Source organism: Mchenga conophoros, linkage group LG20 (genome assembly GCF_057382185.1).
Source record: "Mchenga conophoros isolate Kocher_MC1m ecotype Shallow Benthic linkage group LG20, M_conophoros_male_GT1.1, whole genome shotgun sequence".
NCBI classification, from domain to species: Eukaryota; Metazoa; Chordata; class Actinopteri; order Cichliformes; family Cichlidae; genus Mchenga; species Mchenga conophoros.
Genome location: NC_140545.1, coordinates 15,073,995 through 15,089,697, shown reverse-complemented (window position 1 = coordinate 15,089,697; position 15,703 = coordinate 15,073,995). Strand labels below are relative to the sequence as shown.

Sequence of the window (15,703 nt, the reverse complement as noted above, 5' to 3'; positions counted from 1 at the left end):
CAGTTATTAAACTTAACATTTATAATTTATCAACAGTTGATCAATTGTACATTCTAATACAGTATGTTGTGTGCCAGTGTCACAGCATCAAGGGGAATTTTAGTTTAATGAAGAGAAGAGCATAAAAAGGTGCTGTATATGAAGTAAGGACACTTGTGTGTTAGTTAGTTGTGTGTCTTTCAATCTAAGTTAATATTTGTGAGTCTAGCTTTGGCGCGTATGCTGCTCATTTCCATTTTATAGGTGGGCGAAGCCATGGCAATATAAAGCTGAGCGCATCATTTGTCTGTCTCACTCTCAAGTCATGAGCTGTGGTGACGATGTGGTTCCTCCTCCTGCTTCTCCACCTTGCTCACATTGAGCTGGTGATCTCACAAGGCAAGTTAATTCAGTTTATTTCATTCTGAACAGTAGTAATATTGTTAATTGTTGGTACTAATTTGAATTTCTCTATATGACCGTGTGTGTGAATGCGTTAGAACTGAGTCCAGATGTGATCCTGAATTTGAACCAAAAAAACCCCCAAAACAATCAATGCAGTACTTTTGTGTAAAATTCAACTTAGGAAGAAATCCTTGAAATACCTTTGAAATATTATTTATATTTTAAAATACACCCATTCTCTCGGGTCAGGGTTGCAGGAGCCTATCCCAGCTGTTTTAGGGCGAGAGGCAGGGTACCCCCTGTGCAGGTTGCCACCAGTCTGTCACAGGGCAAACATATAGAGACAGAGAACCATTCGCACTCACAATCACACAGGGCACCTATGACTCTCCTTCTCTCATTTTATTTAAAAACTATATGTAAAATTGTTTTATTTATAGCAGCCTTTTCAAGGTGTGGAAGAAATGTAACAGTTCAATTCAAGTGTATGTCCAGATTTCTGTTGTGATTTTTTTTAAATCAAGACTTTTCAAGTGCAAACTGGGTTTTTCTGTCAAAAAAAAAGTCAAGAAAAGTACAGTATTTACAAAGAGCTCAGTGACAAGAGGCACGTGTTAGAGGAGGGAAGTCCGAGATTTTTGTGACGGATTCTGCAGATGCAGGTGCAAAATATAGTCAGGACAATATTGAAATTAAGAACACAGGCTGATTTTGTCCTGAAATGAACTGACTGCACCTGTGTTTAAAACAGTGCAATATTTGTAAATTATCCATAAAACTAACCACACCCATCAGCATGCCTCCGAATTGTACTCGCATGCTATTTTGGCCCATTAGCAAATTTAGCCCTCGCTGGAAATCACAGTGGTCCAGTGGTTAGTACTGTCACTTCACAGTGCGAAAGTGATTCAAATCCAGCCTGGGGCCTTCCTGTGTGTAGTTTGTCTGTTCTCCTCGTATCTGCATGGGTACTAAGGGCTTAGTTTAATTGGTAATTCTTAATGATGATGGTGAGTGTGAGCATCAGCGGTGTTCTGTCTCCATGTGTTAGCCCTGTGACAGACTGGTAACCTGTCATGGGTGTACAATACCCTTCCTCTTAATCTATGCCATTTACAATAGACACCCCATATGTTAAAAAAATATAAACCACTGTGGTTTTTCATTGTTGTTTTTGTATAAATCTGCTGAGGAATGATGATATTATCCTAAAGAAAGACATGAAGGGATTAAAAAGATTTGTAAAAAAAGTGTTTTTACCGATATTCAGATAAAAAACAAATAAACAAAAGACATTTTAAACTTACAACTTTAAATATTTACTTTGCAGTTCCCAAAAGTAAGTCAGCCATGAAAAAATCATAACAATAATAATAATTTGCTGTATAAACCTTGTATGTTCCTAGCTGAGGACAAACTGATTCTAAAAAACAAAGGAGGCTACCCATGTGAAGGCTACCTTGAAGTCTACCATAACAACATATGGGGTTATGTTGGGGATACACACTGGGACAAGAACACTGAAAAAGTGGTTTGTAAGAGCACTCACTGTGGGGAACCTGTGGAGAACTCAGTAATAGATACTGTTAAGCCTTCTGAAGACAGACCGATCTGGCTCAATGAACTGAAGTGTGAAGGACACGAGAGCGCTCTGTGGAAATGTAAACATCCTGGTTGGAAGTCCAGCTATTACTCAAAGCTCACAGTGAAAAAACTTAAGTGTTCAAGTAAGTTTGTTAGATCTTTCTTTCTCTTTTTTTTCTGGGGGTGGGGGGGAGGTGGGGTGGGGGTGGGGGGTATTGAAAGTACTGACAAAAACTGCAACTTTAAAAGCTTAAACTCTTCGCTAAAAGTTGTTAGGAAAATTAAGAAAATGAACTGTATTGGAAATTACTTGATAGGATCGATTGTGGTGTTTGTTGTTTTTTATCTGTATTTATATTTGGCTGGTAATTGAGTGCGTTCCTCAAGGTAATATCACATTGAGCCTGGATAGACACAAATGTGCTGGAGCTGTCAAGTACTCCATTGATGGCAAACCTCCGGGTTACTTTTGTAACAACAGCACTGGTATGTATTTTCTTTTTGCTAATCTTCTATGTGGCAGAGCTGTTCAAATATTGTCAACATTTCTCTCTCAATTTGATGCTATAATAATATTTTATTGCTTTTCGAAATGTTTTGGACTGTTTTAATTCCTCTCTTAAAAAGGTGAAAAAGAAGCCAGGCTTCTGTGTAAAAATCTCGGGTGTGGTGGACTCAGAGAAATTCCTCCCTCAGAGAGTATGGTTAGTGATAATTTCAGGGACTCATCAAAGATGAAGATCGATTGTTCAGCCTTTAAAAATGCAGATCCAGATCATCTGTGGCAGTGTGTGAATGGCGAACAGGACAATTCAGCATCATGCAAACCTGTTTCTGTCATATGTGAAGGTAACACACACACACACACACACACACACACACACACACACACACACACATATGGTGAAAGTGTTTTTATGAACAGGTTATACGAGACTGCAGCTCAAAGGAAACCAGTCAAATGTGTGTTCTGGGCAGCTGGAAAAAGAAGAAAATAACAACTGGGTACCTGTTCAACAGGACAACTTTGATTTTGATGTGTGCCAGCAAATGCACTGCGGTAACTCTCTCAGCCCAAACAACAGCACAAACAAAAACCTTAATGTGACATGCAAAGGTAATTCAACACATCTATATTCCAACACAAACAACTTCCAAGCAAACACTTCACACTGTGAAACTGCTCTCTCTCTCTCTCTCTCTCTCTCCCTCAGATAAAGTTAAAGTAGTTCTGAAGGACTCTGGTAAAGACAGCAAGTGCTATGGTACAGTTAATATTGAAGTGAAAGGTTCAGTTAATCCTGTGTGTGCCTCCACCTGGACTAAAAAGGAAGCTGAATTGGTCTGCAAGGAGCTTGGATGTGGGGAAGTGAGTGTTCAAGTTTAGTCAACATAAGTTACCTGGTGTTCTGATACATGGATACTGAGTGTATCAGAAACTGTCCATACAGCAGTGCTATGGACTTTATTGTAATTAGTGTACTAACGTGCACCATTAATACTGAATGCACATGAAGTAAAAGCTGCTGGAGATGATAACAATATTATATATTTCTTTGATGGCACAAGAATATTAGTGATCACCATGTAGCTTTTTCTCCTCAGTATAGTTGGATTGATGCTTTTTTACAGGGTTGCAACAAATGTTTATTTTGTGAATTTTAATAATCACTTGATTTGATCAACATGGCATTGTTTGAACCTCAAAATAATTAAAGCAGGGGTCCCCGACTCCAGGCCGGTTTTAGATCTCACCTTGAGTCTACACACCTGAATCAAATGATTAGTTCATTACCAGGCCTCTGGAGAACTTCAAGACATGTTGAGGTGGTAATTTGGCCATTTGAATCAGCTGTGTTGGATTACTGACACACCTAAAAACTGCAGGACATCGGCCCCCGAGGCCTGGAGTTGGAAACCCTTGATTAAAATAAATGAATTAAAATTAAAAATGTTTAAAGTAAGTTCAACAGTTTGAGCTCCTAATCAATCCAACCAAACAAGTGGATGTTAGTTTTATCTGTACTGTTTGATAATTTAAGTTATTCCACTGTCTGTGATTTATATTTATTCACCACTCTTTTTTCCCCAGGCTAACAATATGCAGTGACTCGTTGTCTTTAAATCAGTCAGTGTTTTCTGTCTGTCAATGAAATAAAGCAAACTCATAAATGCTCTGTTCTAGCTGATTTATACTAAAGTCGAACGTCAAAATTCAAGAGGGATAATGGACCGTGTGAGCTGCAAAGGCAGCGAGTCCTCACTGTGGCACTGTCAGTCTCAGCATGGCAAGAACATCCAGTGTTCAAACCAACCTTATGTGGTGTGTTCAGGTGAGATACAGCAGTGGAAATGTACAGAGTGGCTGCTGATGGCCTTTGTCTACTTTTATAATGGGATTTTAAATCCTGCAATAAATTCTATGTCGAGAGAGAAAATGAGTTACTTCATTCAGTGAAATTGTGACATTGTTAAATTCTGATTATATTTTTCCCAAAATGTGTTCAGTAAGAGTTTAATTTAATGTATTTATTCTTTTTGTGTTTCGTGGCTGATAAATCTCTTATTGTCGTGGTACAGGCAGTGTGGAGGTGAACCTGGCAGATGGTCCTGGAAGATGTGCTGGGAGATTGGAGATAAAGCATGAGGGCCAGTGGAAGAAAGTTCCTGCAAAAGAATGGACAGACGCTCAATTAGCAGCTGTCTGCAAACAACTGCAATGTGGGGAAAAAGGCAAAACTGAAAAGTTCAGTCAGGGTTCTGGTAGCTTCCTGTCAATAACGTGTCCGAGAAATAAGAAGATATCAAAGATATCTGAGTGTTTAACAGAAAACTCAAACAACCAATTTTCGGATCGGGAAACGGAAGCAGCTGGAATCACCTGTGAGGGTGAGTGTTATTTTTTTTATTTCTCTGCCCTTCAGTGACATCAGCCGGAAAAACGGTTTCCTTTCTTAAAGGAAGAATGTTTGTATCTTTGGCTTTTTAATTGCTTAACACTGATTATATTGGTGAAGTTTGATCAAAACGGGAAATACTAAATTATTACTAATATACGACAAAAGCTTAGAACCAGGAAAAAGCCATTTTCGTTCATCGATGTGAGGCAGAAGAAAAGAAAATGCGTTTTTTCCCCTCAGCTTATTCTTGACCTCATTCAGGCTCAAGAGTCCTTCTATACCTACAGTTTAATACTTGCAAACTAAGAAACGGATTTTTGTTAATCTGTTTTGATCAGAAAAGTGAAATAAGACACTACAACTTTCATTGATCATGCCATATTACCATTTTTTCTTTAACATGCTGCCTTGACTTTTTACTCAAATGTAATTTACAAAATTATTTTTTGGAAAGTCACATGCTTCTTAAGGAAAGTCTTAAAGCCAATGCCCATTTTTTTCTTATAAAGAGAGATAAAACTGAGTATATTTTAATCTTATAAATATTAAATTGGCCTCCAGTTAAATCTTTACTTGATAATTATTATAATTAGTGTTCAATAACGTGACCCCGAATAACCACTTAGTTATGCTGGAATAAGCCCAGACTGTGGTATATCTCCATTCAGCTTCTTTCACCAAGTATGTATTTATGCACCACTTTCCTATTTTTGTGTCTATGTCTTTGTGAACCACTGACCTTTCAACAGGTAGACGACCTGCACAGCCACTTACTGTATATCATGTTTCTCTCTTTGTGTCCATCAGGTCACAAGGTGGTGTTTTTAAGTGGAACCTGTTCTGGTCATGTGGGGATAGAGCATGGCAGAGAAATCTACTGGCTCTCTGGGTCTAAAGAGACATGGAACCAAGAGTCTGCAGACACAGTGTGTCAGCAGATGCATTGTGGGAACGCTGCAAACTTTTCTTTCAATTCTGGGGCTGATATGATTAATAAAGTTTGGAAAAACTCTTTTAGCTGCTCATCCAGAAAAAAGTCTCTTTTTGAGTGTAACCAAACTACACCTCTGCCTCCTGACCACCATAATTCTACTGCCTATGTGAAATGTTCAGGTAATGTGAAATATGAAGGAGTTAAAATATAAAACTAAGAATAAGGTCATTATGGAATTGATTTATTGTGTCACAGAAGAGACAATTTACTTATAACAGACTTTACCTTTTAATGTCCATAGATGTACATTCACCTCCTTGTTTTCTCTCAATCAAATTTCTACTATTTTCTATTTTTTCTGAAACCTAGCTTGGTCTAAGAAGTTGTGAAATATCTGCTGATACTAGTTTCCTCTTAAATTTAACTTTTTCATGTCACAACAGGAAATATTGAGATGAGGTTGACGAACAGCTGCTGGGGAAAAGTCAGGATTCATGTAGAAGAGAAAGAAGGAGATATGTGTGCAGACACCTGGACAGAAGACAAGTCTGTGAAGCTGTGTGAAAAGCTGAACTGTGGGACGCCCATAAAAGCCCACAACAGTCCCAAAGATGGTGATATCCTCTTTAAGAGTTTACACCCGACAAATCAGACTACTGACCTGACACAGAGCATCTTTGTCAAAAACCAGGACAATGATAAGTCCTGTAAAGAAAAACCAGCCTATGTTGTTTGCTCAGGTAATTGTTTTTTAAAAGTAATTTTATATTACAAAAATATAATAAATGTCATAACTTGCTTTTTAAAAAGTTTCATTTTCAACTGATTTGGACCCTTTGGAAAAAAGTGCCAGTTTTATTGGTTTGTTGATTCTTCAGTCACTAAGTTACAGGATAACAGAATGTAAAAAACAAACAAAAAGACATAAGTCTGTTTTTAAATGTTCCTTCAAATGTTTTAAAAATATCTTTTTAAATACTATTTTTCATAATTAAGCTCATTTGTGTTAAAGAAGCAAATATAAATCTTTCTGAAGCTATCAGACTGAAATTCTTTACACTAAGATGATGATAGTTCTTGTTGCTTAAAATTCTAATTAAAAATAAAATAAGAGTATTATAAATATATAGCATGATTTTCATAATATTTTCTTTCAGGTAGTGTCAAGCCCAGATTTAGCATTCCCAGTTACAAATGCTTTGGAAACGTAGAGGTGGAGTATGAGGGGAAGTGGATCCCTGTGTGCGAGGATGCTCTCAAAGACACTAACAATGGAAACACCATCTGTCAGGAGCTTAAATGTGGTGATGCTGTGGAAACTCTTCCCTACTTTGGACCTGCACCAGCAGATAAATTAGCCATTTCAAACCTAAACTGCATTGCAAATGCTAACAGTCCATTATCTGCATGCAGCAGTATTACTGCTTCTACAGCTGCCTGCAAACACAGTGGCCTCCGATGCTCTGGTGTGTATAATGATCTTTGTGTCAGCAGTTTCTGAATTATTCTTTGCTCCTTCAGCCTAATTTTAAAATAAAGGCTTTGAAACTGAATTGAAATTGAAACAAACTGAGACTAGTTTGTATTTCAGAAAAATGTTGAGATAAAAATAATGCTGCTTTCAAACTTTGACATGCTCGCCTTCAAAGGTTACTTTTAGTGCAATAAAGGTTAGAATGTTAACATCCTCACCTCCATTAATGATATTTGTTCTACTCAGTTTTACTCTTTTCTTTTCTGCTTGTTGTCCATGTCACCAGTATGGCTCTGCCACACAGTCTGACTCACTTAATGTCTGGAATCAGCTGGAAACAGCTGGCCTGTGCAGTCTGATGGTTATAGAAATATCGCTGTCATCAGTTGTCATCTCTTTGTTATCACTCTATAAAATCATTTTATTTACGCAGCAGTCAGAAGGGTAGCTAAACTTCAAAAGTGTAAAACTTTAAGTTGATGCAGGATCATAATGTCATTTCTGTGTTATTTATATCATTCAGATCCGGTTGGTTACATCATGTTTTGTGAACTTTTTATTTCTCTTGTCTGTCTCAGAATGGAGGACGATGGTACCTGACAAAAAGGCCTGTAGTGGAACAGTGTTGGTTCACTGGAGACAGGGACTCAGTGCTGTTTCCAGAGAAAACTTCAATGAAACTGAGAAGGAAAAGCTTTGCCAGAATATGGACTGTGGTGGATACCAATCAACAAATGAAATCCACCCCCAAACAATTGAAATAGATTCTTTTTGGAACAAAAGCTTCAGCTGTGGTGAAAATCCAGGAAGCATTTGGGAATGTGAAAATAAAACCACACCCTCAAGGAAGGAGCCCGTCTTTATTGAATGCAAAAGTAAGATTTATATCAGCAGGACTGATCTTAAATGATCACAGACATTTTACATTTGCACTGGAAACACTGAAGAGTGAAACAAGACACTCGGAGTGTGAAGGAGAATTATTCCAGATACACTGGATAAAGTAACAAACCAAAGCTAAAAGTGTTAAATGAACTATTTGATTATGGACTTGTGCTTCATATTTTGACTTTGCAGTGCAGAGAAGATTAACTGATCATTTCTACCTCAGTGCTTTATGTCTTTATCAATACTTGACTGCAGTGTTTATTGCTTTCCTTCCCAGAGGAGCCCAGTGTCAGCCTTTCACAGGGCTGCCGTGGGGAAGTGAGGATAGATGACGTTCCAGTGTGTGCTAGTAACTGGGATCTATCCTATGCACACAAAGTTTGCCAAGAAAAGCTTTGTGGCAATGCTGTCTTTATTGAATCCAAAGCTCCATCAAAGGGTTCAGGTAACATTTACCATGTCAGCTGTGAAAAGTACCATTCCATCATTGGCCAGTGCAGGAGGACTAAAGGAAAGTGTGACACAAATGTGGTGTTCATTACTTGTAGTGGTAAGTGTGAGTCCATACACCTCTCTTTCCATAAACTCATCCCTATATACAGTACATACATGTATGTCCTCTCTTAATTCTGGTAGTATTTTAATTCATTATCTTGGGATAATTTTTAGGTATTTATTTTATAAAACAGAAGATTATTTCTTTAAAATAAAAATGACATTGTCAAGCTCATTATAAGATAGTGAAGCTACAAATAATTTGCATTGCAAACCATGACACTTATAGTCTGGCAGGTTCTGTCCAGAAATCTGAGTTATTTGTTGAAAATTTCTAAAAATAAATATGTGGAACACATGTTTTACACTCCAACTTTAATAAATGCAGAGTGATGACAGGTGCTTGCTTTGCTCCTAGTGATTTTGCTAAAGCTAAGGTGACCATCTCTAACATCATATTTGCCAGACAGAAGTGGATGAGCTTGTTTCCTTCTTTAAACACAGTTTCTTTGCTTTTACAGAAAGTGTAAAGTTCCGCACGACTGAAAAACATGGAGGTGTCCTTTATGTCAATTATCGAGATAAGTGGGAAAGAGTATGTCCATTTAATCATTCCCAAAACTTAAAGCTCTGTGAAGAGATTGATAAAGAGACCCCTAGCACCTCTACGGAAATCAAACAGGTAAATCTTTACATTTTACATCTTGAATCGGTCACTGATTTGTCTCATATTCTACAAACCAAAATCATGGACAGTTTCCTGGCTCTGTGTCTCAGCTTAATCTAATAATGAAGACTGGAATCTCACATTTTAAATATTTAGGTTTATAAAATGGAAAGAAATGCATGAGACTTGTATCTGAATAAACACAAATTGACCAAATGTTTGAAACTTTCTGGACACTTTGCTGACACAAAGTTTGCAGAAATATAAAAGAAATTGAATGTCCCAATACTTTTGGTCTGGACTTCTAGTGACTTCTTTTGCTGTGTGTTGCTTCAGTCCGGCCTGTTTTTTACTGCCAGAGAAAATTTCAGTGTTTTTGATTTTGGCTGTATCTCTAAATGTGAAAAAGTTTAAATTTGATTCAAGGTCAACTTAGAAACAACACTGGAGTTCACTGATGTTACCATGGATGTCAGGCGCTCTGTCAAAAGAAGTTCCTGTGAAAGCACTAATCAAGTTAAAATATATTGTCCCGGTAAGAGAAACCATGAATCCATCAATCAATTAGTTGTTTTTGACAGAAAGACACTTTTTGTATTCTGTAAATCTGAGCTGACTTACTTTGATCAACGTGATACAGATAAAGTGGAATTCAAACTCACTGTAACTGAATCCGGAAAAAAACATAATAAACTGGCTGTGTGTGATTTCAGACTATGAAACACTGACTACCGCAACACCAACCCCACCACGTCCGCCTATACCCACAGGACCTATTATCGTGGGTGTGATATTTCTTCTTGTTGTAGTGATCTTGATTTCTTCATTTATACGAATGTATGTCAGGAGAGTCAGGGAGTCCAGAGCTTTAGGTGAGTATATTTATTACATGACTTACACACATGTTTTTTTATTTGTTTGTTTTTGCTCTAATGAATTACCTTAAAAGGCATAAAAATCCTGACTGAACATGAGATCAATCCAGAGCTTTCATGCTTAAAGGAAAAGGGTGTTGGAAACTTTTAGAGGGCAGTCTTTCAGCATACTGACTGAATTCTGACTCAAATAATGCCGTCACTGCTGCTGATTGAACAAGGAGCCCATCAGCTCCACCAAACTCGACCAAATGTAAATACAGAACAGGGAAAATTAAGAACGCCTGTGCTTGTGGTGTGCTTTTCATGCTCCTGTGCTCCTTGTACAGTTACTTCACTGGTACATTAGCACAGTGCATTGGTGAGACAGCTGTTGCTGTATGAGTAAATTTATAACACTGTAACCTTTCAGCAAGAATGCTGCCAGGGAAAGACATGGAGTTTGAAAGTGGAGATTATGAGGACGTCATGGACAAAGACAATGAGATGGAAGACTTCAGTCGTGGCAGTGAGTCATTCATTCAGTGTTATCTTATCTGTTTTTCTTTCTAAACAGTGTTTAAAGTCCATAGCTTAATGGCCTTTGATATACTCTACACCACTACTATCGTTATTTTAATTTGGACACGATAATATGAGAAGCTGCACCACCTACACTAACTACTGCATGTTAGTACTACAGTTTTCTGTCTTCATAACTTATTTTTAAATAACTGTACTATATCAAGAACGTCAGTGGCTCTGCCCATATAAATTGTTACCTGTTTTTATATGTTTTATATAAAAACATGTATATGTTTTTTATCCTCTTCAACGTCATCCTTCCTGCTGTCGAGTTGAAGGTGCACAAATTTAAATTTCACCTAAATTTCAAAAAGATAGACATAAAACAGGTATAAAAAGTAAAATTATCTTTCAAAAAAGTAATATCAGGACAACGCATCTTCTCTTTGACAGGATTACACCATCTTTTGTTCACATATAAATCCAGACCCCCACCTTATCTCTTGCCACTAGCTTTAGCTTCTGTGTCAGATTGTATCAGAGTGGAACCAGTTATATACACATTATCCAATCCAATCCAACTTTAGTTATATAGCACTTTAAAAACAACAAAGTTGACCAAAGTGCTTTCCAATAATAAAACAGAGATAGCAGTTAAAAACCATACATTAAGCATACAAAGAAATAAATATAAATAACAATAAAATAAATACATATTTTATGTAATACATATTTAAATATGAAAAAGAAGATAAAAAGGTAAAAATCAGTGTATATATATATATATATATATATATATATATATAAACACCCAGCACGCCCCTGCGGGCGGTTTATCCTTCAAGCTCGGGTCCTCTACCAGAGGCCTGGGAGCTTGAGGGTCCTGCGCAGTATCTTAGCTGTTCCCAGGACTGCGCTCTTCTGGACAGAGATCTCCGATGTTATTCCCGGGATCTGCTGGAGCCACTCGCCTAGCTTGGGAGTCACCGCACCTAGTGCTCCGATTACCACGGGGACCACCATTACCTTCACCCTCCACATCCTCTCGAGCTCTTCTCTGAGCCCTTGGTATTTCTCCAGCTTCTCGTGTTCCTTCTTCCTGATATTGCTGTCATTCGGAACCGCTACATCGATCACTACGGCCGTCTTCTTCTGTTTGTCTACCACCACTATGTCCGGTTGGTTAGCCACCACCATTTTGTCCGTCTGTATCTGGAAGTCCCACAGGATCTTAGCTCGGTCATTCTCCACCACCCTTGGGGGCATCTCCCATTTTGACCTTGGGACTTCCAGGTTATACTTGGCACAGATGTTCCTGTACACTATGCCGGCCACTTGGTTATGGTGTTCCATGTATGCCTTGCCTGCTAGCATCTTGCACCCTGCTGTTATGTGCTGGATTGTCTCTGGAGCATCTTTACACAGCCTGCACCTGGGGTCTTGCCTGGTGTGATAGACCCCAGCCTCTATGGATCTTGTACTCAGAGCTTGTTCTTGTGCTGCCATGATTAGTGCCTCTGTGCTGTCTTTCAGTCCAGCTTTGTCCAGCCACTGGTAGGATTTCTGGATATCAGCCACCTCCTCTATCTGCCGGTGGTACATACCATGCAGGGGCCTGTCCTTCCATGATGGTTCCTCGTCTCCCTCCTCTTTCTTGAGGTATTCACTGAGCACTCGGTCAGTTGGGGCCATCTTCCCAATGTATTCTTGGATGTTCCTTGTCTCATCCTGGACTGTGGTGCTGACACTCACCAGTCCCCGTCCCCCTTCCTTCCGCTTAGCGTACAGCCTCAGGGTGCTGGACTTGGGGTGAAACCCTCCATGCATGGTAAGGAGCTTTCTTGTCTTTATGTCAGTGGCTTCTATCGCCTCCTTTGGCCAGCCTATTACCCCAGCAGGGTACCTGATCACGGGCAGGGCGTACGTGTTGATGGCCCGGATCTTGTTCTTACCATTCAGCTGACTCCTCAGGACTTGCCTGACCCTCTGCAGGTACTTGGTGGTTGCAGCCTTTCTAGCGGCCTCTTCATGGTTCCCATTTGCCTGCGGGATCCCCAGGTACTTGTAACTGTCCTCTATGTCTGCAATGTTGCCTTCTGGTAGTTCAATCCCCTCAGTTCTGACTACCTTCCCTCTCTTTGTTACCATCCGACTACACTTCTCCAGTCCGAACGACATTCCAATGTCATTGCTGTATAGCCTGGTAGTGTGGATCAGTGAATCGATGTCTCGTTCACTCTTGGCATACAGCTTGATGTCATCCATGTACAGGAGGTGGCTGACAACTGCTCCGTTCCGTAGTCGGTATCCGTAGCCAGTCTTGTTAATGATCTCACTGAGGGGGTTCAGGCCTATGCAGAACAGCAGTGGGGACAGAGCATCTCCTTGGTAGATCCCGCACTTGATGGTGACTTGTGCTATGGGCTTGGAGTTGGCCTCTAGTGTTGTACGCCACATCCCCATTGAGTTCCTGATGAAGGCTCTTAGGGTCCCATTGATCTTGTACAATTCTAGGCATTCCAGTATCCAGCTGTGGGGCATTGAGTCAACCTCTCACATGTTTAAGCTTGCTGCGGGAGATTTCACTTGTCATGTTTGCATAGTAAGCTAACGATTAATAAGACGATGTCAGAGGAATTGGTGCACAAATTATCATCACTCACAGATCAGTGCTGTCACTCTCTATACACAGTTCGCACGATTGCAAAGTGAAAGCAAAAAAACAAGCGCAAATTCAAACGCGACTTCAATATGTCACATATTGACAGTGGCTCACCGATGCCAATGACATAATTACCCAGCTACATTTCTGAAAGAATGCAAAAGCATTGACATATATTTTTCCTACAATAGCCCGACGGGCAGGGAAGAGATAGATTTTGGTAGCCCGACTGAAAAAATCGCTAGCTCCGGGACGTCGGGCTAGCGATATTGCGAGCCCTGTATCTGATTGAGGAATCACTCATCTTTGGAAAAGAGAGTTTATTACAGAGAAATGGCTCTTTCCAAAATAAAAGCTATACTATCCGCTTCTTCTGGGCTATATTCTCAGCAGCATAAGGAGAATCATGTGCTAACGGCTGTCTAAATGACTCGGCTAAAGTTAGTAGCATGCTTGTTGTTTTTGTCTTTGCACTAGGATGATGTCGGCGTAAATGTGCAGTCATATTCGTTGTGTTCCCACTAGTGCCTTCAGGTTAATCTCGTTGAAATGACCTTAACGCCACAACACGGCAAATCTCCATTAACGAGCTACCGCCGATCGCTCCGTGCATGGGGCTAGACGGCCAACACGTTAACGAGCTAACTGCGCTAACACACTAGTTCACACCAATGTAATTGAGCATTGCATGGCACATCCAACATACTGTTTTACTTTAGTCCATGACTCGCTTACCTTCAGGGTCATACGTCACATGAAAACCAAAATAATTCCAAACGCCAGATCTGAATGACGTTCAATTTGCCTGTTACAAGGAGAGCTTAACTTCTGTCTCGCTAGCTTGCCCTGCGCTCTTCCTTCTGACTATGCTGTCTGTGTTGAGCGCTCAGTGAATCTGCATTCGACTACTCCGCCTAGGCTGCACTGTCGAGCCTAGGCGGAGTAGTCGAATGCAGATTCACTGAGCGCTCAACACAGACAGCATCGTCAGAAGGAAAATTGATAAAATTAATTACAAATGCTGTATTGTTCGATACATATGCGTACCGAACTGTATCGAACGGTTCAATATCGATACGAATATCGTTGCACCCCTAATATATATATATATATATATATATATATATATATATAGGCACAGATCTGGGATGTGAAAGTTTATTTTTTAATACAATATTAGCTTTTTTTCATTCAGGATTCAGATCTGAGACTGAATTTGTCTCAGAAAATGATGGGCGGAGTGTTTCCTCTTTACCTTATGATGATATTGATGAAGCAGATGAGGCTCGACCCCTGACCTTTCCGGCCACTACTGCTCCTGCTGCCCAAGACATCAACGTTCATGAAGGTGTCCATAATGAAAACACTAGAAAGTTCTGAACCAGTTTGAACACAGTGTTTTCACATTTCAGTACCAATAAATTTCAAATTTGAAAATGGCATCAATCTAATCAGTGTTTAACTGTGCCAAACATTTTTCTTTGTGACAGACGGGGTAACCTACGAAGTGGAAGATCCACAGGAGAGTTATGATGACATTGATACAATCCCTGAAACTGCACAGACTACAGCAGAGATCCACGACAGCCCTGAAACACCACATGACTTAAACACAGCAGCCCCAGGATTGGTGAAGAGGGATGAGGACTACCTAGAGCCAGATCAAGACAAGTGAGCCAAATGCAGCTTTAGAAACTACTTTAAAAAAAAAAGTCTCACAAAGTGGCTCATGACAAACACGACAAAATTAACTGTTCTTTTTCTCTAATTAAAAATAAGAGGTCAAAAATAATTTAAATATATTCATGCAACATACATTTACTGAAATTCCTTGAAGAAAACGACATTTAATGCAAGAACTTAATTTTAAAAGAATTTAAATCCATCCCTTGATCCTGTATAGCAAAAAACTTAAAATGTAACAAAAAAGACAGATACTAGTGTTATCAATAAATCATTCCATGATATTGTGTTTAATAGTAGTTGAATGTAAAGCTTTTATCAAACATGTCTGTACTGTGTGGTATTACATTTTTCATTCAGTTTTCTTTGTTTAAATGCGTGACGTTGATGCAACACATGAGCTAGCTAATAGATAGATAGATAGATAGATAGATAGATAGATAGATAGATAGATAGATAGATAGATATTAAAAAGGTTTGCTTAGCTTACAGTTTCTTAAAGGTGGGGAGCTAGCCTCCTCTTCCTGCTTCTTGTTTTCAGGCTTAGCTAAGCTAACTGTCTTGTTACATTTATATTCAGCTATAAATGTGAGTGTAATATCGATATTTTCATCAAACTCTGTAGAAACAAACAAGTGTATGCCTCATAATAT

The 15,703-nt window shown here is 39.1% G+C and overlaps 1 protein-coding gene across 1 annotated transcript; it reads left to right on the top strand.

The window, feature by feature from the left end:
- Window positions 1-320: 320 nt before the first annotated feature.
- LOC146550540 (scavenger receptor cysteine-rich type 1 protein M130-like) lies at window positions 321-15,703 on the top strand. The gene is made up of 19 exons (XM_085259907.1): window positions 321-378; window positions 1,791-2,111; window positions 2,356-2,454; window positions 2,596-2,817; window positions 2,894-3,085; window positions 3,183-3,337; window positions 4,154-4,301; window positions 4,549-4,857; window positions 5,676-5,981; window positions 6,246-6,542; window positions 6,960-7,268; window positions 7,855-8,151; window positions 8,442-8,714; window positions 9,181-9,341; window positions 9,753-9,861; window positions 10,040-10,198; window positions 10,614-10,709; window positions 14,563-14,715; window positions 14,858-15,703. Exons 1-19 carry the CDS (start codon window positions 321-323, stop codon window positions 15,040-15,042), a joined length of 3,849 nt encoding a protein of 1,282 aa, XP_085116033.1. The 3' UTR covers window positions 15,043-15,703.